Here is a 22,141-nt window from a genome sequence, read left to right as displayed (position 1 = left end):
CTTAGTCATGACAAAATCGTGCAATTTGACAAATTTCCCACAAATCTTTCAGTGTGCCCACATATCCTAATCATGTTTGGCACAGTGGGGAGACCTTTCACCAAGCACAGGTTGCTGTCAAAGATACCAGAACGGGTAGAACGGGCAGAGAGCACCATCGACCAGGACCTGATAATGCCATGAGGTAAACTTAAAGAACTGCAAAGTGCACCAAGCAAAGAGTAGGGCAACAGTAGGGCCATTGTCCTGGTCGGGGATGCACGGAAAGGTTGCTTGTTCGCTGCGATAACAGGCTAAACGTGTCGCGATCTCACTGCACAGCATCGGTTGTGAATTCTTCAACTCAAAGATGCTGAACTTCTGCTTATTCGGTTTGTACATTTGGTACGAAGGTGAGTCCAGCGAATGTAGTGCGCTCGTCTAGTCTTCTGCAGAAAGATGTTTGCCATTCTGCTATCAATCTACCACAGTGCGCCGAGTGAATTTTGTGGCGTGGGGCGACGGCACAGATTTTACTAGTTAGTTCATTGACTTCCCAACAGTTCTGTTTGCCTGTCCAGTTCGATTCTCAATTTGGGATCTTTAGGTGTGATTTGGGGATGGCTTTTAAACCCTCGATCCGCCAATGGATTCGAGCTGTCTATCCCTTCATGTACAGCAACCAACCGATCTAATGAGATTAGAAGTTCGTGAGATTTGACATCAGGAGAACTTGTGAATCTTTCATCTGTCAATTTACTCCCATCGAATACGATGGGTGGTGGGTGATCGAGTGGGACTAAAGACTCTTCAGGTTTTGGCTCCCTGATGACCTTCATATCCCTGATCATTTTTCGGATCTGGTTGGACATCATCAGACATATCCTCATCGCCAAAAGCTTGGTCTTAGTCGGTATCTTATGGGGGTGTGCCACCTCTTGAACCTTGTACAATAGTAAACATGTCGATCGACACCCTGAGGATTCATCGAACATCAACCGTCATTTGCTGATGTTTCATTCTTCAGTTCAACCGGTTGCTGAATGTCATTATTCATTTGGTGAGTACCTTCCTTCAGATCGAGCAAGACTCACTTCACTGATGATTTCCTCCTTCGTGGATTCCAACTAACTCTAGAACTGATTACTCTCAACAAATTTACAACTAAATTGATAGCCAAAGCCCAATTAGCTACACATAAGGTACATAACATCTGAGAAAGTATAGGCATACCAATAATGATGTGTTGACATCCTTCACGGTAAAAGGAGTGCAAATCACTCCCTTGGCACCTCGTTAATGACCTATAGAAGATGAAAGAATTGTCCTGAGATAATATTCTAATTCTTGGTTTCAAATTTACTGTACTCTCACCTCACGATAATTGAACCATGCCAATTATGATACATTTATTTTAAACTTTTTTTGTGGTGCTAAAGACTTAGAATTTTGCCAATCATGACACATTTATCTCAGATTTTTTTTTTTTTTTTTTATGATACAAAAACCTTAAATTTATATTTTTAACACATTTAGGACCTGTTTGGTCACTATGGGCCTGTTTGTTTGCAACTTGTTTTTGTTCCTAGGAACAAAAATTTCGTTTTTTGTTCCTGGGAACAAAAAGGAATGCAAATACGTTTGTGTGCGTTTTGTTCCAAAACTATTTTTTTGTTCCTTAAAACACATCCGAACAGAAACAAAAAAAAAAAAGTTGTTTCTTGTTTTTGAAACAAAATTTTTAACACTTTTCTCTTTTTCTTTTTCTTTTCTTCTTCTTTTTCTTTGGTCAGTTCTTAGGCCTCGGCATGGCCTGCGGCCCGGCCGTCGAGGGCCAACGACCTCGGCTGGCCCCGGCGAGGCCGAGCTCGCCCAGATCTAGCGAGGCCGAGCCTCGCCGGGGGTCGGGCGACGCTTGGCCTCGCCGGATCTCGCGAGCCAAGCTCGCCCCGGCGTCGGCGAGGCTCGGCCTCGCCCAACCATGGCGAGGCCGAGCGTCGCCGGATCTGGCGAGCCTAAGCTCGCCCCGGCCAAGGCGAGGCTGTCGGCCCTCGTCGGGAGTCGCCGGAGGCCGAGACCGGCCAAAAGAAGAAAAAAAAAGAAAAAAAAAAGAAAGGAAAAAAGAAAATAAAAATAAAAATATTAAAAAATTAAAAAGAAACAAAAAAGAATTGTTTAAAACAAATTTACCAAACGCGTGTTTAAATCAAAAATTGTTCCCAGGAATAGAAACATTTTTTTTTTCTTTCGTTCCCTAAAACAATTTTGAACGAAGCGTTACCAAATGCGCCCTATATTATTTTTCTATTTTTTGTTCTTTTGTTCTCATAAAAAAGAATAAATCCATTTGATAATGTCAGCTAAAGAATAGAAATCAAAATAGTAGGCCAAAGAAAAAGAAAGAAAAAGAAGAAGAAGAAGAAGAAAAAAGAGAGAAGAAGAAAAGTGTTTAAAATTTGTTTGAAAACAAGAAACAAGTGTTTTCGTTACAGATGTGTTTCTGGGAAAAACATTTTGGACAAAAACGCACCCAAACGCGTTTATTTGCTACTTTTTTTTCCTTAACAAAAAAACGAAAAGTTGTTTAAAAAAAAAAAAAAAGAAACGAAAACAAACGCCCCTAATTTTACAACTCCTTAGAATAGAAAAGTGGTCAAAGAATGTATTTGAAACAGAAAAAAAAAAAAAAAAAAATCTACTTCTTCGTTTTTTGGAATAAAAATGAAAAAAGTTATTTTTAAATAGAAATTATTTTCAAAACTAAAAGTTATCAAACGCATCATAAACAACCTCAAAAGATATTTCCCAAATTAAGACTAATTATCGGAATTCATAACAATTTTAGGTTTAGATCACCTTATTAGGATCGATAGATGCTGTTACGATGATCTTCCCAAACAAGTATAGGCCTATCGCTGGCTACCTCTTTTGTCATGAAGGCCATCCGATCGCATCGGTGTGCCGTGCTCGAGCTAGCATGGCCATGGACAATTCATACTTTAACTTGGATTGAGGTGTTGGATGTTGATCCAGCTAATTTAAAACAATAAATCAATCAAATTAATCAAAATTAAAATCCAATGATGAAAATGAACATCGAAGTAAAGTTCCAGCACTAATGTTGTTTTTGTTTTTTTATAAATAATGTCCCCTCTAATCTTAACACTCGAGGTTTTTTTTTGAATCGGTAGTCTCTTCTGGATCTTCCAGTCTTCCCTCGCTCTCTTCTTCTTCTTCATTCAACAAGAGGATCGCCGGAGAGCGCGGCACACCCCGCCGTCCAGATCGCCGGCGACCCCGTAGGCCGACGAGCGATTCTCCGGTAGAAAACCCCCTGAATTCCCCCAATCGAATTCGACCCGCAGACGAATTCGTGAACGCGCAGGCTAACGAGCGATTCGCGTGGGCAGGTCTCCGGCGAGGACAAGGCGTCGATCGGCGGCGATGGACCAGGAAGCCGCCCGGACCGCCCGGGAGTCCCTGGATCTCGCGTTCCACATGTCGAACATCCTCGACACCGGCCTCGACCGCCACACCCTCTCCGTCCTCATCGCCCTCTGCGACCTGGGCGTGAACCCCGAGGCGCTCGCGGCGGTCGTCAGGGAGCTCCACCGGGAGCCTTCTGCCGCGGCCGTCCCGATGCCGGGCCCGTATGAGGTTCGTCGCCCGTCTCTTGGCCCAATTCCTCGGGCTGGTTCGGGCACTAGGTCTTAGTATGCAATGCCTCTCTTTCGAAGACTTTCTACTAGTTTGCTCAGTGTCGTGTCTGATGTTTTGTTCAGCTATTGGTCTGTCGAGACCTCTTTGTTCTGAGCTTTTTTCTTTGTTCGAGCACTGCGTCGATGACACATAGAAGATAAACCCACATCGCACCATTCCATATAAGGGGAAAACACTATAATTGCTGACATTGTTGTCCCTTGAGAACTCGCCTGCCATTTCCTGGCTTTTTATCCATCAATGTCCACCTGAAACTGTCATTTTCAATTCATTTAGGAGATATTTTCTAGAGGATTCTCTTGGACAGATTATTGGCGTATTATTGAATGTGTTGCCTGCAGTATTTAGAAATTTCTTTCCGGTTGTGACCGTAGAGTTTTCTGTAAGATGCTTTCCAGCTTTTGTTGTTGTGTGATCTAGCAAGATACAATGGTGATATTCTCAAATTACCTTAGCATGATTAATTATTCAGAAAAATGTGAATAGGTTGTCCTGAATTGCATTACTTCTATAGGTAGCATCTTTGGGTATGCTGAAATTTTAAACTTTAGGGTAGTTGACTCTTTTGAGCCTTTGAAGTTCAGTTTTTCCATACAATTTCTGCCCTGCGAGAAATGGCCAAGTAAATGGTTATCTGCAGGACAAAGTACAAAACACATTTGATGGTAAAATATTGTGGTCAGTGAATTAGTGGAAGGCGAGGTAGACTAAAGAACTGAGGAACTCTTTCACATTTCCTAGTAATTTGATCTGCCTGGTCATCCTAAAGTGACCTAAGTTATGCCTCTCCTTAAAGGGATTTTGACTTTTCATTTGCAAAGATATAATACTTGTAACTCAACAATCCGCTATTGCCCCAATGGTGCCATGATCCCTAGATCTGCATTCTTTTGCTAAAATACTAGGTACTTGACAGTTGATACATATGAAGCATGTTGTGAGCCTTACTTCACACATGCATGATTGGCTTAGACATTGATGTTACATCTCTTTTAGGTAGATTATTAAGTTCTTGTGATTATTTAGAGAGCTGTGGTGTGAGAAAAAGAAAAAGAAAATTTAGACTGGGCGCATCAATAAGATTCCATATTGTCCTTCAGATTTACAGTTTCTGAGCAATGGATACAGTTCTGGATGGATGTCAATTTCTCTTGTGTCCATGCTCTTGATCCCTTTCTAAGCTCCTTGTTGTGGGATGCTGATATTGTTGAACAACTATGTGCCAAATAATGACTTGCATTTTCACTGCTACTTTGCAGACTCAAAAGCAGTGACAAAATGCATGTCTTGCATTGCAGTGACAGTGCGACTGAAGGTTGGGTAAGCCAGTGCTCTTTCTTTCAAGGGCAAATTGGTTGTTCCTGGACAAATCCTAGCTTCCTATATGCAAATAAAGATTTCTGCTCCTCTGTTTCTCTGTTTGAAGAGATTGTCCATCTTGAAGATGTTGCTTAGTGGGTTGTTGGATGCGTGGCTGGTTTTCAATCTGCAGAAGTTTGTACTTGTCTACTTGGAATCTACAGCAAATTCAACGTGACTAGGAGTGAATATGCTTATGTCTACCTAAATTAGTGTAGCTGAACATGTTTGTAGAGATTTTAGATGTGGAATTTTAAGAGTTCTGTGTTAAATTGATGATGTTTGGGTTGTTTCTTCCACAGTGCTGTAAACACTGAATCTTGATAAGGTTAATTCTTTGTTGGAAAGGAAACAATATGAATTGAAATGACATTAGGCACATCAGCTGTTTGGCACTTGCCTCCCGTAATATAAATTGCAGGAGTAGTCACTGCTTTATGGCCTTTATTGCTCTGTTTGTGTTCTTCTGGAATGACTGTTTTGTTGTGATCCATTTCTGAAGATTGAAGTAGGCATGTGATTGCGGTCTGCCATAAACTTTCTTGCACATAGATCCTGCAGCTGACTCTGCTGGAAGTATGATTAGAATCAATTTTAGTGATCATCATATTGGTCAACTGCATCGCTGAAAAACTAGCCCTTTTTAACTCTTCCCTCCGTGGAAGCTTTCCTCTTTCCTTCATTTGGAGCTATTTTCAGGGACTTTTTAAATAGTTAGCGCACTTCATGTGAGCCATATCAGTCAATTTGCATGTAAAACATGTGTTATCATCTAATTTAGATTAGTTAGTATCGTGCTGATTTAAGTAGAGATTTGTTACTTGTGAAATATGATAAAATATTTCGTCATAATTGGTATCCATATCACTCTTTAAACATAAAGACCATTAATTACTTTGTTATACCCGATGAACTATTTCGTAATAATTGGTATCCATACAAAATTGAAGATCTTAAAAAATCATATTTTTTCTAAACATATATGTTCTCATCAATGGAAAACTGATGAGATTCTAAGGAGCATTTAGTTGTACCTGCCATTATGTATGTATATATCTGTAATGCATATTAAACCTATGAATAATATCTTATGTTTGATATCTTGTTAACTATCTATGTTACATTATTGTTGCTATAAATGCAATAAAATTTACAGATAATTTTACGGCTATATGCTCACGAAGTAGGGAAGTTTCTCCAGCAATAAGCAATCCTTTAAAGATGAGTACTGAAGGTTGGCCAATGTGCATAGGGAGTTGGATAGATGTGTAATTCTTGTGTTGTTCGATGATTAATTTGATAGAGAAACTAGACAACTCCCAGACCCAGGCGCCTCTGCTGATGGGCAATCCAAGCATTCTGAGATTCTTCTTACATTGCCATGGAGGGAGTTTGTATGTGTAGAAGTTCTATGGATGAGAAATACCGTCAAAGCATGCAAGCCACCCAGGTCTTCTGGCAATAGTAGAGCAGATGACAATATCACAATTCTAAGAAAACTCGAGTATTTGATGGGTCGATTTTCAGCCCATCGCTGACAGCCTTTAAAAATCAATCTCTCTAGTGATAGGCAACCGGTATAATCTTGTGAGGTTCAAACCTTTCAGTTTCTGTGCACTCTGCTACAGATATGTGATAGAAAGTAGCCGATGAGATGGCATGATAGGCATACTAGTTTGAACCAACTTAAGAAATATGTACTCCTTCATGTGTTTCCAACCTCGCCAGTTATCAGTAATTTGGCTCTGCATGGGGGATTTTTTTTTCTTATTCGGTAGTACAAGGCAATTTTATTTATTTTTGGTCGAAATAGTACAAAGGCAGTTAAAACATAAACAAAGGAGTCCAACAAAGCCGAGGAAAGCAAACTAGCAATCCATAGAGACCACAGTACCATAGGGATTAGAATACGCCACGGGATAGGCGTATTCCAGAATATTTTGGGCACCACATAATTTCTCAGATTATGCTCAGAATCTTTCTCTTCGCTGTAAAATTGAGAGCATACTATGTCCATATTCATTCCTCTATGAGCCGGTATCGATTTAACAGCAATGCTATTATTGATAACAAGCCCCATAAAATGCTTAATTCTAGGGGTGGTATCAGCCTTCTACGCCGGTGTCCAATTTTCATTCCCAACCTGAAAGAGATTCCTGCCTGCTGCAATTCCATGCGTAGAATTCAAACAAAAAGAGCCATTTTCGGAACATTCCGACAAACCTGAAGCTCTTGATTTTCCCTGCTGCAGTTAGGAACATCAGTACTAATTTTCTTCAGGTAATCAGGAATATCAAAGGAAATTCTTGCAAAGTCACAGCCATAATAACTCCTCCTCTTCCCTAGCAAGAGGGCCTTCAATAAGGCTGCGAAGCACATGGAGACCCCTCCAATTCTGATTGCACAGACTGATATTAGACTCTGGAGCCAATTAAAAATCCAATGCCTTCTTGGAAAACTGGATCCCCCAACAGCAGATGAAATATAAGGCGCCCGGCCCCGAAGGACTGCTTGCAAGATTCTCTGTGATAAGCCGGGTGATCATAGGAGACCCACGTTGTAAGCATGGTTCAGAGTTTCTGCAGTAGCAAGTTCATGTCGAGAGAAATGAATCGAGCCCAATTTGACCCTGGTCCCGAAGCTCTGCTTGTACTGAAGAACAAACACCATATCGATTGAGCAAAGCCACACGCCCAGTCTCCTCCATCGTCGCGAATAAGGCCGCCTGTACCTGCCATTCCTGGATTGCCTTTAGAGGCCACAGTTCGTGTTTAAGTTTAAATCATCTCAACAGGAGAGGATCCCCTAAAAGAGAGACGCAGTAGCATCAACAAAATCAACTTTTATGAAAATTCTTATGAGATCGTAAAACATCTCTTGCCGGTTTATTTAGAAAGGTAAATCTATTCGGAAATAAATTCTCGTTCTGCTACTGCCATTAGCAATCTATGGTAATGATTACAATTTTTGATTATGCAAGCATTCGTAATCTCTAAATTAAATTCGTTCGAACCCATATCGCAAGATTAAACCAAAAGAATTTTGGTTCCATTTCAGTCATGTTTAGGGGGTAAGATGATCGATCCAGCATTTTGCGCAATAAGTAATATATATTCGCTTTAAATCTCACCAGAGTTAGTTTAATTGGATTACGTTTTGATACATATGACATATCCAAGACCGTCTCTCATATAACCATTGAAATGATAGATTTAATAACAACAAGGCTATCTATTTTTCACGAGATTGTGAATTTGATTTATGTTGCGAGGGAAATTATCTTGTTTTAGGTTATCTAATTTTGATATTCTAGAGAGTCGACACGCCCGTTCCCCTGCATTCAAAACCATACATCTCAGCCGAAGCGAAACGGCGGCGCGAGCCAGCCGACCCGATCATCAACCGACACACACACACACACTCTCTCTCTCTCTCAAACCTTAAATTTTCAAAAAAAAAAAGGGAAGACCTTTAATCTCAAAGGAGGAGACACCTTCTTCATCTTCACCGCCTCTCTCACTCTCTCTCTCTCTAGCCATGGGGACCTTGCCCGCAACTTTCTGCAGCACCTTTACTGGCAGTTCTGCGAATCAGACGACGAGCCCCCCATCGCTTCTCAAGGCTCCCAGCCTTCTTCTTCCTCCTCCTCTCAAGCGTCCGCCTCCGAAACGTACCTCCTCGGCTTCATCATCGCCAACGTCGTCGGCCTCCGCCACTACTCCGGCACCATCAGCGGCCGCGAGATGGTGGGCCTCGTCCGCGAGCCCCTCAACCCCTACGACGAGAACGCCATCAAGGTCCTCAACACCAGGTCCGTCCAGGTCGGCCACATCGAGCGCGCCGTCGCCGCCGTCCTGGCCCCCTTGATCGACTCCCACGTGATCTCCGTCGAGGGCATCGTGCCCAAGACCAGCAGCGCCGGGAGCAAGTTCAGGATCGCCTGCCAAGTTCACATCTTTGCCAGGGTCGAGGCCTTCGACCTCGTGAAGTCGGCTGTTTCGCGAGGCGGGTTGGTGCTCATTTCGGACGCGGGCGCGTCGTTCGCCCTGTCGGAGGCGGTCGTGGTGAAGGAGAGGAAGGGTGGGAAGGAGGTGAGGAGTGTGGATGAGATTTTAAGCTGGCCGACGAGAATGTCGGGAAGAAGGCGAAGATGGAGGCCCTGGAGCCACCGGGAGAGGTGATTAAGTCTGTACTGTTCCAACATCAGAAGGAGGGTTTGGGTTGGTTGGTTCATAGAGAGAATTCTGGGGAGTTGCCTCCATTTTGGGAGGAGAGAGATGGCGAGTATGTGAACGTATTGACGAACTATCGCACAGATAAGCGGCCGGAACCTCTGCGAGGTGGCATTTTTGCAGATGATATGGGTTTGGGTAAGACTTTGACATTACTTTCTTTGATTGCTTTTGATAAATTTGGTAGTTTTATAGCTGGGGATCGTGTCAATAGTGCTGGTGAACAATGTGGGGATGATGAGGTTCGATCTGAGTCGGCTAAGACAAAGGGTAAGAGAGGTAGAACGAGTAAAGGGGTTTCTCAGTCGCAAAAGAAGCGTAAAACCCAAAAAACTGCTTCAACTAGTAATCGGAAGGCATCATCTTCAAGTCTAGATGAGACGCCTGATGTGCTGAGTACCAAATCGACTTTAGTTGTGTGCCCTCCATCTGTGTTTTCCACTTGGATTACACAGCTAAGCGAGCATACTATTCCTGGGAAGATGAAAGTATATATGTACTATGGAGACAGGACGAGAGATGCTGAGGAGCTTAAGAAATATGACATTGTGTTGACCACCTATACCATATTGGCTACTGAGGAACCTTGGGAAGAATCTCCTGTGAAAAAGATAGAGTGGTGGAGAGTCATTTTGGATGAAGCTCATCTGATTAAGAATGCGAATGCCCAACAAAGCCAAGCGGTCACTAAATTGAAGGCTAAGAGGAGGTGGGTGGTAACTGGAACGCCTATTCAGAATGGTTCATTTGACTTGTTCTCTTTGATGTCATTTTTGCGGTTTGAGCCTTTTTCTATAAAGAGCTATTGGCAAAGTTTGATCCAGCGTCCACTCAGCCAAGGGAATCAGACAGGGCTTTCCCGTCTGCAGGTAATTTTGGTGTCAATTATCTAACAATTTATACATTGAAGAGAAAGATATATGTCCGATTTTGAGGATTAATATTGCAGCATGTCCATTTAGGAGGTTATGTTAAAAATGAAATTTTATAGGCATAGTATTTTATTCAATAACGAGTCATCTGTGCTGCTTAGTTTTTATCTGATCTATTTAAGAAGTCTTAGAATGCTGCTTGAGATTATTAATACATGAGATACCGGTAGGAGCATTATAACAATCACTTTGACTTATAAAACCAGGATAAATGTTTTGATGATGAAATTGCCTCATCAGTTCATATACAGCTTTTATTCTCATGTGCCTAATAGTTGTGACTGTCGATTTCTGTTCTTGTGTGGGCCATGCTCTTTATGTGGTATTTTAATGTATTTTGCTTCAGGTTCTGATGGCCACCATTTCTCTACGAAGGACAAAGGACAAGGGTTTGATTGGATTACCCAAAAAACAATAGAGACTTGTTATGTCGAACTTTCTCGTGAAGAACGTGAACTGTATGACCAGATGGAAAGAAAGGCCAAGAGTGCTGTCCAGGAATGTATCAATGCTGGCAGTTTGATGCGTAATTACACTACTGTGCTTGGTATAATTCTGAGACTTAGACAGATATGCATTAGCATGGCCTTGTGCCCTCCAGATCTGAAGTCGCTTCTTCCATCTGACAATATTGAAGGTATTGTGAAGTCCTAATGGATACTATGTGTTCTTTTATACATGACTTGGTATATTATTTCACCATTGAGGAGAGAATTTTGCGAAGATTGTTTAAGTTAGTTTTGGTGGTTGAGCTGGTGTTGTGCAATTGTTGTCACGGTTGTTATTTGTGGTTTTACCTTTGTAAACATTTGTCATGCAAAACTAGGTTTCAGTTGTTTGAACATTTGTGATTCTTGAATTTCCTCTAGTTTCCCACTTAGCCAAAATTGGGAAGAAAGAAAGAGTTGCTGTCATAATGCTTCTTCTAGTTCACTGTACAATCTGTTCATGAATCAGCATGTGTACTTAAATGTTCTCATGATTTCACTCAAAAGGAAGTTTTGCCTCATTTGGGACATTAATTAGAGCAATGGCTATTATTGTTAGTAATTAAATTTTGAGTAAGACTCTTGGATGGCGAGGATGGGAGTTGGACATGTTTTACTCCTGACCTGTTTATAGCTTGCTTGTGAAGTAGTCAGCCTGATCTAAAACTCTGATCGGCTACATGCATACATGTGACTCAAATATGAAATCAGTTTAGCTCAACAGTATTAATTGGATATCTGCTACATGCCAGTCAACCCACAGAAGCATCGCATGATAATTTTCCTTTCATTTTGGGTTTATTTTATTATTATTATTATTTATTTTTTATTTTTTTATAATAACTTGGAGTTTTAATATGGCACATGTTATCAGCAATCTGCCTGCTACTCAGCTATCTAAATTTGCCTTGGGAGTTTTGACTAAATCTGAGGAAGTGTTTTCTTATGTTGAGTTTGAAGAACACACTTTGAAGACTTTATAGAACTTAAACTTTTGTTATCGATGGATATCTTTAAATTTGTAATTTTGGTTAATTATGCAACTGAATTTTATTTTTTTAAGTAAATAAGGCCGTGGACAGTGTCATGTATTAAGATTGCGTTTCCATTATCTGTCCTCAAAAGTTATGGAGGTCCTTTGTGCTTTTATCTGATGTGCAATGAACAATAGATAACTGTGATCTCAAATGTGGCAGATGTATCTAATAACCCAGAGTTGCTGAAGAAGTTGGTTGCAGTGCTGCAAGATGGTGAAGATTTTGATTGCCCTATATGCATTTCTCCATGTACTGATCTCATAATCACTTGTTGTGCTCACATCTATTGCCGAGCTTGTATTCTCAAGACTCTACAGAATTCGAAAAGGAACTGTCCCCTTTGTCGCCGTCCTTTGACCGAGTCTGACCTATTCTCTGCTCCAACGGAATCATCTGAAAATAGCAAAGTGGAAAATTGTTCTGAATCCATTTCTTCTGCCAAAGTTTCTGCTCTTTTGAAACTCCTCCTTGCAGCAAAGGACCAAAAATTGACTTCAAAATCAGTTGTGTATTCCCAATTTAGAAAAATGCTATTACTCTTGGAAGAGCCACTTAGAGCGGCTGGTTTTAAGATCTTGCGCCTGGACGGTTCAATGAATGCAAAAAGGAGATCACGAGTGATTGAAGAGTTTGGAGCGCATGAGCAATGTACAGCCACCGTGTTGCTTGCCAGCCTCAAGGCTTCTGGTGCTGGTATAAATCTGACAGCTGCATCGACGGTTTATCTGCTAGAACCGTGGTGGAATCCTGCAGTTGAGGAACAAGCCATGGATCGAGTTCACAGGATCGGGCAAAAGGAGGATGTGAAGATTGTAAGGTTGATAGCACGTAACAGTATCGAAGAGAGGATATTGGAGTTACAGGAGAGGAAGAAGAAATTGGCAAGGGAAGCATTTGGGAAGAGGGTTTCAAAAGATCGAAGTGAGATTGGGTTGGACGATTTTCGTGCGCTCATGTCCTTGTGAAGACATGGAGAAGTAGTTGTGCATACTTTTTGTAAGTTTCTCACAAGTAAACTTTTGTTTGCTTACTTTTGGCTATTTTCAATGTTGGTGGGCGAATTTCAGGTGGAATGCTGTAGCCAGCTTCGATTGTCCTGAAAATTTTTGTGTAAATTCTAGTCCAGCCATGTTTATGTACTTAAACTCAGTTTGCCAAAAGCATGAACTGTTTTTTACATGCTTGAGCACGAGATGTTGGAGGACTAATGGCACTTATCATTCCGGGTGCCCAGATGCAACTGCTCTTGTTGCAAATGTTGCCACCAAGTCTATTGTTTTGTTGGATATCGCCTCTGGACTTCAATCTTCTAATTTATATTGTAATTTTAGTTTCATCCGTGCAAAATCTGCGGAGTCATAATAGAAAGGTTTTGTTGGATATTACCTCTGGACTTCAAAGCGGAACTGTAACAAAAAGCTAGAATCTAGTTCAACTCTATTTGTGAAACTAGAGAGAGCTCTGAACTTGTGTTTGTATCTGGGTGAAATCAAATGAGGGGATCTCTATCTATACAAGGATCCTTGATCTCTAACCCAATCTAACGGTAGAGATAGACGATAGAGATCAATGAGAAGTCTCTGGAATACAAGTATATTTCTCATTTTATCCCTGAAAATTACTCTTGATTGCCTTTGTATACATTTCCCATATTGACGTCAAGAATGATCTAGAGTACTCAAGAAAGGTCCTTGGAAGCTTCAAGGTTCACCTGGTTAACTTGGAGAATTCCTTGCAACATTATGCCTCATTTAACGGCTTGAGAGTAGTTCTATTTTTTTGTGGATTAAGTGAAAATCTTTCTTTTCAGAATAGTTCAGTCTTCTAACCTGAGAACCATTACTTCACGAAATCGACTTGCCTTTTCCATTTCCTGGTTCTGTGAAGGGAACAATAAGTGAAGAAAAGTGGACAGAGTTTAAAATGCCGGTTTATCTTGTATCTCCTGAAGAAGTAAAAGGATCAGGTGAGGGAATGACGGAGCTGCCTATAAACTCCACAGAAGGAAATTTTGCAAAAGCCGAAGAGTTAACTTCCCACTGGAGAGCCGTTAGTGAGGGACTCCTGAAGGAGCCATTTCGGAACGAGATATTTGTGATCCTTTTCACTCGCCGACTCGAAAGTATGAAGAGTCATCCATTTTCGAGTTTGTTAAAGGCAGCATCATGTTGCGTTGCTCCAACGGACTGCTAGTTATCGAATTTTACAAGCGGATTGATTTAGGCAGTGAACTTTCTAACCCGATATTCAACAGAGTTCATAATGATTCAATGATTGGTCTATCCATTATTATTGAGAAAAATGTTGGATAATCTTCAAGATGAAAACTCCAAGAACATGGTACAATTTTAGCCGATATCAATCTCGAGGGATTGTAATGAAAGAAGGGCAAGTTGACTCGACAAGGAGAATCAAAACAGAAGACAACAAGTGCATTAAGTAAATTAGAGCAGCAAATAGTTATCTAGAATATCCAAGTTTCTCCCATTGCACTTTTGACATGATCAAAACCCTCCATTCAAGCGCTTCATATGCTGTAAGTTTAACAAGAATCAGGGTTTGAACTTTGGAGCTACATAATCTATTTCATTGCACCGACAAGATATAAGTCATAACGAATTCAATGACATCACGTGAGAACTGATTCAATCTTTTTACTTTTTTTTTTCTTTTTTTCGTTTGAGTACTATTTCAACCTTGGCATCACACCTGCACTTTTGATAGTGATCCATCTGCATAAAAAGAACTTACCAATCTCACGAAACCAAGTCGAAGCCATGCTTCAACGTTAGACTGTCAGAAGCGGGGGGGAGGTAGTGAATCTCGCATTCCCAAGGTAAAGCTCCTTGTTTAATGAACTCCTGATCCAGATTCAGATGTCATTGCCTAGAGGTCTATACACCTTTTAATTTAACCCATTCAACCACTGGAAGCTTACACAAGGAACGGCGATCCCAGGAATAATATTGAATTTACTTATAATCTCCCAAGAGAAAGCTGATTATAATTATGTTATTGCGCCATATCAGAAGGTTACAAGGATAAGAGAGGAAAACAGGGCAGCAAAACAAGAGAAACACGTTGCTCAATCTTAATGAAGGGTGTATTTTATGGCTTGTTCGGTGCTGAGGAACGCAGGTAGCTCAGGAGAGTAGTCGAATAGTTAACCAGCATATCTCTAGGTGGAACGCATTCTTTAATCAGCGGAATTTTGATGAAGTTTTGTGCCCATTCATGAAGGGATGGGAAACTCTCAGCATCAAGAATTTTAATGCCTCCAGTTTCTTCAATGACGCCAAGCCAATGCGGGATCCAACCAACTACAAGATCCAAATAGCCTATCTTGTCTCCCGAAGAACTTCTTCCCTTTGATCTGCTTCTCTAGATACCCAAACGACTCTAATGTACTCTCCACTGCTTTCTCCTTTTCCAACGTATCAGCATGACATGCTGCTCCCCAAGTTCCAAAGACACACTGTTCTCAGTGACATGGGAAAAAAAGAACAAGCAAGCTTGTCATCAAGAAGAATTATTTGATTCGATGGGCATTTATTCTGCTGTAGCCAAAAACATGCATAATATAAAGTCTGTGTTTCTGAAGGATGTGAATTATATATTTGGGTGCCAGAAGAAAATCTAACCGATAAGACATACGAGAAGAGTTACTAAGAGGATTTAATAACATTAACTCTTTGAGTACATGGGTAAGCATCCCTTGGCAAAGCCAGCACTATGGTTGATTTTCTACATCGATTTAATTTAAGGGCTCGTTCTTTTCAATGCAATTTTCTCAGTTGCAGACACGGCATCAGAAAACCTTCTCATGGAGAAAAATTTGTAATATTGCATTTTCCGTTGTCCAGCATATATAAGCAAGAAAACCGATTCCAAAGAGCTCCATCCATATTCCGTATCAATTCTGCCATAGTTTGCCATTCAGGAGCTGGCATTTAGCTTTGATATGTGCTGTGTATCCATAGATGGAATCTGGGGGGTTCAAGAAAAGCAAATATGGCACTCCAACGTCGTGCCTTTACCTTAATATGTTTCTCCTCCATATTCTTGTCTCAGAATATGGAGGAAATAAAGTCACCTTGCCAATTGCCATCAGCAAATTGCAAAAACAACACACGAAAAACAAAAACCAGGGAGAAAGTCAAAAGAGTCACCTTGTCGTCAGCAAACTGAGCCCAGAAACGAGCTTGAGCTCTCTCATAAGCGTCTTGAGGCAACAACGGATAAAGATCACCTCCCTTCCACTTCTCATCAATGTACTCCAGAATCACTTTCGACTCTGCAACCGCGACCCCATCGTCCAACAGCACCGGGACCTTCTTGTGCACCGGGTTCGACTTCAAAAGCAATTCGCTCTTCCCCTTGTCCCAGTCTTCAACAGTGAGCTCGTACTCGAGGCCCTTCAGTTTTAGAGCCCACTCGATTCTCGTGCAGAACAAGCTCGTCGCAGAGACTATGATCTTTAATTTAGCCATGATCGTGCTTTGTTGTTTTAAGCGGTGTGATCGAGTAGGGATCTCTCGTGTATAAATAAATATGAGACGTGTTCTTGAAAACGACAGCCCTATTTAGTCTTATGCTGCTGTAATATTTTAAGTTTGACCAAGTCAAAAAAGAAAAAGAAAAAAGAAAAGAACAATTGAAAAGTCAAAGAAAGGAAGTGGACGTTCAGCAATATAAGGTCGAGATGCACGCCAGAAAGGGGAAAAGAAAGAGAGGAGAGAAAAGAGATAGGGAAAGAAGAAGAAAGAGTAGAAAGAAGAGGGGTATTCACCTGCCTCGCCAAGCCGATTTGACTTCGATTCATGACACTCACGGCACTTGTTCTTCCAAGCGGAGTAGATTTGGAGGTTTAGGTCATAAATTCAGAATTATGTAAGATTTGAGCCATGAAGTTTGATTTTGAGTTGTTGAGCTATGCAATTTCATGAAAATGATGGTTTAAGGTCCTATGGCTGTTTGACATAAGTCGTTTTGGCGCAATGATTTGGTCAAAGTGAGAATTTTAAAATTTTGCATTCAAGTTATGCATTGCAAAATGTTTGAATTATCACTTTGGGTGAGCAGTTTATTAATGCGTAAGGGTCATTTTGTTAGCATTTATGCATACCTAAGCCGTTTCATAGTTGAGGTAGTGTTTTCCTTTATTTTAACATCGATTCTCATTTAATTGCTAGGATTATGAAAGTTGGCTCGTTTCACTTTGTGTTCTTTGGTTTTGGGCATTCTAGGTGAATGGTACTATTTTTTTCTTTGAGTTTGTACAACTCATATTCTTAAAATAATATAGATTATATATATATATATATATATATATATATATTATGAATTACGAAATGACATTGTTATTACGTAAAAAGTCAAATTGAGCATTTACTACTGGACCTTGTGAAAGGTTTGAGAATAGTTTTAAGAAAAATATTGTAGAATGATACAATTTGTGAACTGAGTTCTTTTATTATTTTAAGAAACCTTTATGAAAGGCGTTTCAAAATGTCAATGGTTTATGAAATAGATTTCAAAATGATGTAAAAAATTTCTTGTGAAGTGTATTTTATTTGATAAACTAAGTTGCGAAAGGTTATATGATTTGGTTTATAAAATTGACTTGCGATAAATATTCTAGATTGACTTTGTGAATATTGGTTTATTCAATATTGCTGTGAGTCAATTGAGGGGCTTGTGGGAATGCATATTGGTTTATGATATCATTATGGGCTAAGCGATCAATTTTGTAAATGGAGACCTTGTCAAGGGGAATCTCGATCGCGTTATCACTAAGCCTTGTATCGTAACGATTGTAGGATAGAGCAGTAGATTGGTCAATAATATGTGAATTGATGAGATTAATTTATAGAATAAGCCATAATTAATAGAATAGGCCATTGATAGGTGAGTTGTTGAGATTGATCAATGGACTGGACCATTGATATTATTGTTATAGTATTACTGAGTAAAAAAGTATTTTCGACCTATACAAAGTTTTGTTAGAATGAAACAACTTGTAGTACATATTTTATACCTTGAGTTGGATTATAAGATCTACTACTCACTGAATCATGGTTGCTTGTCCCTCTCTTTTCCAATCTTTTCAAGTTCTTCCATTAGTGGCAATAGTATGAAAGTGCTAATAACGGGGACTTTTGATTATGGTTTGAGACTGTGTCCTTCAAATGAAGAATGGCCATGTTTCTCTCCCATCTCCGCTAGGATTTGGAGTATGACAGCTGCCAAGTTGAAATCTTGGAGCACGTAAAAGGTGCCCGCCATTGACAAGGAACAGTGAAAGGCAAAGCGAAAAGAAGAAACAAAATAGATTTGATTGTTTAACATACACAATTAGACTTCATTAACATAAGTTCATCATAAAATAATAACAAAGTTGACGCATTTCTGCTGAAGTATATGCAGATCCAAGCTACATTGCTTAGTATACAGGTCTATAAGCCTGTTCAGTAACTTTTTTTACTCAGTATTAACCAGTACAAACTTGCACACACAAATGAGGCATCCGTCCACAGATCAAATCAAATTTAAGTCGCATATGCAGCAACCAACAGGAATCTCACTAAGCATAGAAGCAGAATAGACTTATTATGCACCACATCATGAGGTTACAAGTAAAAACATCTCGGAGTCCCTCGTCTTTGCCGTGGTCCTTAATCGAAAAGAAGGATACACTTGGGGTTTCTTAGCTCCCAAGGGAACGCATGGTTTCTTGAAAATGATCTTCAACTTTAGTTTGATAGCTGCCAAGTTTGAATGAAGGGGGGTCGCAGAGAGGCTCTTGGAAGTTGCCGTCATTGACAAGTATAAGGGGAAGGGACAAAAATGTAGTCCATTCAAAGAGATATGGAGACATTTCATTTAGGTGACCGAGACTAATAATATACCAATGCATGGAATAATTTATCAAGAAAAAAGTTACCTTATTGCTACAAATATGATTTTTTTTTTTGACATGCTATGCGATCAACAAAGGTATATTTTTACTTAGACACAATTTATCTCAACTGATCGGATATATATGACAAAGTGATGTTATGCTAGTTTTTATTTGAAAAATATTTTGATCAGAAAACAGGAATGTTTTCTCGATGTATGCATTTCATATAAAAAAATCACATCGAGCAATTAGCGACTAAGAGGAGCGGTGGGCCCTCATCAGCCCGCTTGTTTCAGTAATGCTTACATGTAATACGATCGCACGAATGTATCTTTTTGGCCATATGCGTTCGATTTTTACAAGCGGATTGATTTAAGCAGGTGAACTTTCTAATCCGATATTAAACAGAGTTCATTATGCTCCCGTGATTGGTCTATCCATCATCGTTGAGATAAAGGATGGATAATCTTCAGGATGAAAACTCCAAGAACATGGTACAATTTTAGCCGATGTGGGATTGTAATGAAAGGAGGGAAAGTTGGCTTGACAAGGAGAATCAAAACAAAAGACGACAAGTGCATTCACTTAATTAGAGGAGCAAATAGTTATCTAGAATATCTAAGTATCTCCCTGTTGCACTTTGACGTGATCAAAACCCTCAATTCAAGTGCTTTATATGCTGCAAGTTTAACAATCATCTGGGTTTGATCGTTGGAGCTACATATTCTATGTCATCGCATCAACAATCTGTAATTCATAGCACCATTGTTGATGTATCAAGACTGCACGTGCTGTTTTTCTCTTTTTTGTTTTGTTTAGTCAGTTTGTTAGTGTCCTGTTTTTTAGGAGTTGGTTAGTCAATCTTATCTCCTAGGAGCAGTTAGCTGCACGTATCTTAGATATTCTGATCTGTTGCTGATTTTGTGAATCAAGCAAGCCGTTAGTTGGCAACGTGGGTTTGTGGTTACGTTCTAGTATGTATTTTGAACATGTTTTTCAGTTTTTTTTCCTGAACACGACGCTCTGCTTCTGCTGTAAACTTGTTCTCTGCTTCTGCTGTAAAAGTCCTTTTCTGTTTTTGCTGTCTACGTGTTCTCTGTTCTTTTCAAGAAAAGAAAACAACAATGGTATCAGAGCCTTCTTGATCTTAAGGGGCTGTGAGTGACTTGTGAGATTGATTGAGAGGTGTGTCTGCATCCATAGAAGTTAAAAGCAAGATGGAGGCAGGATCGAGTGGTTTTTCAGCAATGGCTCCACCAGCGTTTGATGGAAAAAATTATCAAGCCTGGGCAGTGAGAATGCGAGCCTATCTAGAGGGTTGTGATTTTTGGGAAGCTGTGGAACAAGATTATGAAATTGCTCCCCTTCCTGACAATCCAACCATCAATCAAATCAAGTTTCACAAGGAGAGGACGACAAGGAAAGCAAAGGCAAAGTCTTGTTTATATGCTGCTGTCTCACCTACCATTTTCAGCAGAATTATGGCTTGTGAATCAGCCAAAGCTATTTGGGACTTCTTCAAAGCTGAGTATCAAGGAGATGAGAGGATCGAAGCATGAAGGGGCTAAATCGATCACGAGAATTCGAGAGACTGCAGATGAAGGAGTCTCGAGACAATTAAGGAGTATTACAGTAAGTTGATAAGCATTGCAAATCAAGCAAGAGTTCTAGGCACCGACCTCTCGATAATAGGCTAGTGCAGAAGATTCTTGTCTCCTTGCCCGAAAGGTTTGAGGCAACCATTGCCTCTTTGGAGAATACCAAGGATTTGTCTCGATCAAGTTGGCAGAATTGCTAAGTGCTTTGCAAGCACAAGAGCGAGAGGAGGTTAATGAGGGTGGAAGGAAGTGTAGAAGGAGCTTTGCCGGCCAAAGAACAGCAGAATGTAGGAGGAAAAGTTAACAAGTGGAAAGGGAAGAAAGGAAATGGCGTAGTGGTTCGGAAGCATTGCAAGAGAGAATAGTGCGAGTAACTCCAAGAACAATTGGGGAAGATATTCCTCATGTCAGCACTGTGGAAAAAAGAATCATCCACACTTTAGGTGCTGGAAGAGGCCAGATGTTAGGTGCAGAAAGTGTCATAAGCTTGGACACATTGAGAAGTTCTGCAAAGAGAAGAGAGATCAGCAGCAGGGTGAGGCACATGCTGCGCAGTTCAGAAGAGGTAGATCAACTGTTTGTTGCCTCTTGTTTCTCCTCTAGTATTCCATGTGATAGTTGGCTTGTTGATAATGGTTGCACAAACCATATGACAAGTGATGAAACGCTGTTTATAAACCTTGACAAGTTGTTGAAGTCAAGAGTGAGGATTGGGAATGGGGAGTACTTAGAAGTGAAAGGTAAAGGGACTGTAGCAATGGAGAGTTGTGCTGGAACTAAGCTGATTTCTGATGTGATGTATGTGCCTAAAATTGATCAGAATTTGCTGAGTGTGGGGCAGTTGGTAGAAAAGGGATTTAAGGTGATATTTGAAGAAGAGAAGTGTTTGATCTTTGACTCCAATGGTCGGGAGTTGTTCAAGATAAAAATGCAACAGAAAAGTTTTTCTTTGAATCCTCTTGAGAAGGAGCAGATGGCATTCAAGTGTCGGGCTAATGATTTAGAATTATGGCACAAGAGGTTGGGGCACTTTCATCATAAAGGCGTGCTGTTCATGCGAGGAATGAAATGGCAACCGGGTTACCAAACCTGGAGGAGTAGATCACAAGGTGCAAAGCTTGTTTGCTAGGCAAGCAGACAAGACTTCCCTTCAAGAAATCCACTTGGAGAGCGACAGAGAAACTGCAGCTGATTCATACGGATCTATGTGGTCCACAAGTGATTCCTTCACTAAATGGCAGTAGGTATTTCATTATTTTCATTGATGATTATACTAGAATGTGCTGGATTTACTTTATGAAGCAAAAGTCGAAGTTGCTGAGGTATTTCTGAAGTTTAAGAAATGGGTTGAGAACCAAAGTGGCTGCAAGATTCAGGTCATTAGATCGATAATGGAAAATAGAATACACTTCACAGAGGTTTGATTCTTTCTATGAAGGGCTGGAATTGAACATCAGCTTCTTGCTCCTTACTTTCCACAACAAAATGGAGTTAGTGAGAGGAAGAATAGAACCATTATGGAGATGACTAGATGTCTGCTGTATGAGAAGAATCTACCAAAAGAGTTTTGGGCGGCGGCAAGCACAACGGTTTTCTACTTTTGAATAGATTACCTACGAGGGTATTGGAGATGAAGACACCCTTTGAAGCCTGGTTTGATGTCAAGCCAATTCTAAGAAATTTGAAGGTGTTTGGCTGTTTGTGTTTTTCTCATATTCCACATGTCAAGAGAGACAAGTTGGGAGAGAAAGCTGAACTGGGATCTTGGTTGGCTACGGTTTAGTATCAAAGCTTACGGGATCTATCAACCACGGACAGGGAAGGTTATCACTAGCAGGGATGTTCAGTTCCTAGAAGATGAGAAATGGGATTGGACAAATGAGCCACAAGGCAAG

General features: G+C 40.4%; 1 protein-coding gene and 2 pseudogenes across 4 annotated transcripts; 2 read left to right on the top strand and 1 right to left on the bottom strand.

The window, feature by feature from the left end:
* Positions 1–3,137: 3,137 nt before the first annotated feature.
* On the top strand, positions 3,138–5,453 carry LOC104425382 (mitotic-spindle organizing protein 1B). 4 transcript variants are annotated; one of them, XM_039303434.1, is made up of 4 exons: positions 3,138–3,301; positions 3,390–3,636; positions 4,959–5,019; positions 5,126–5,453. In XM_039303434.1, exons 2-3 carry the CDS (start codon positions 3,424–3,426, stop codon positions 4,971–4,973), a joined length of 228 nt encoding a protein of 75 aa, XP_039159368.1. In that variant the 5' UTR covers positions 3,138–3,301; positions 3,390–3,423; the 3' UTR covers positions 4,974–5,019; positions 5,126–5,453. The 4 variants fall into 4 exon arrangements, with proteins under 4 accessions (XP_039159368.1, XP_010036372.1, XP_039159302.1 ...); XM_010038070.3 differs by having other exon boundaries at positions 4,959–5,453; XM_039303368.1 differs by having other exon boundaries at positions 3,390–3,692; positions 4,998–5,453.
* A 2,082-nt stretch (positions 5,454–7,535) lies between these two features.
* Positions 7,536–13,033, top strand: LOC120287540 (annotated as a pseudogene).
* A 1,744-nt stretch (positions 13,034–14,777) lies between these two features.
* LOC120288164 lies at positions 14,778–16,249 on the bottom strand (annotated as a pseudogene).
* Positions 16,250–22,141: the final 5,892 nt, after the last annotated feature.

Source organism: Eucalyptus grandis, chromosome 1 (assembly GCF_016545825.1).
Source record: "Eucalyptus grandis isolate ANBG69807.140 chromosome 1, ASM1654582v1, whole genome shotgun sequence".
In the NCBI taxonomy this organism is placed as follows: Eukaryota; Viridiplantae; Streptophyta; class Magnoliopsida; order Myrtales; family Myrtaceae; genus Eucalyptus; species Eucalyptus grandis.
The sequence above is the reverse complement of the archived record's forward strand: the minus strand, read 5'-3'. Positions and strand labels throughout refer to the sequence as shown.

Excerpts from the sequence above, each read along its gene's own strand:
- LOC104425382 (XM_039303368.1), top strand. The coding sequence starts at position 3,424 with ATGGACCAGGAAGCCGCCCGGACCGCCCGGGAGTCCCTGGATCTCGCG. Across the intron at positions 3,693-4,997 it reads GGTTCGGGCACTAGGTCTTA|TGACAGTGCGACTGAAGGTT; the intron begins GTATGCAATGCC and ends CTTGCATTGCAG.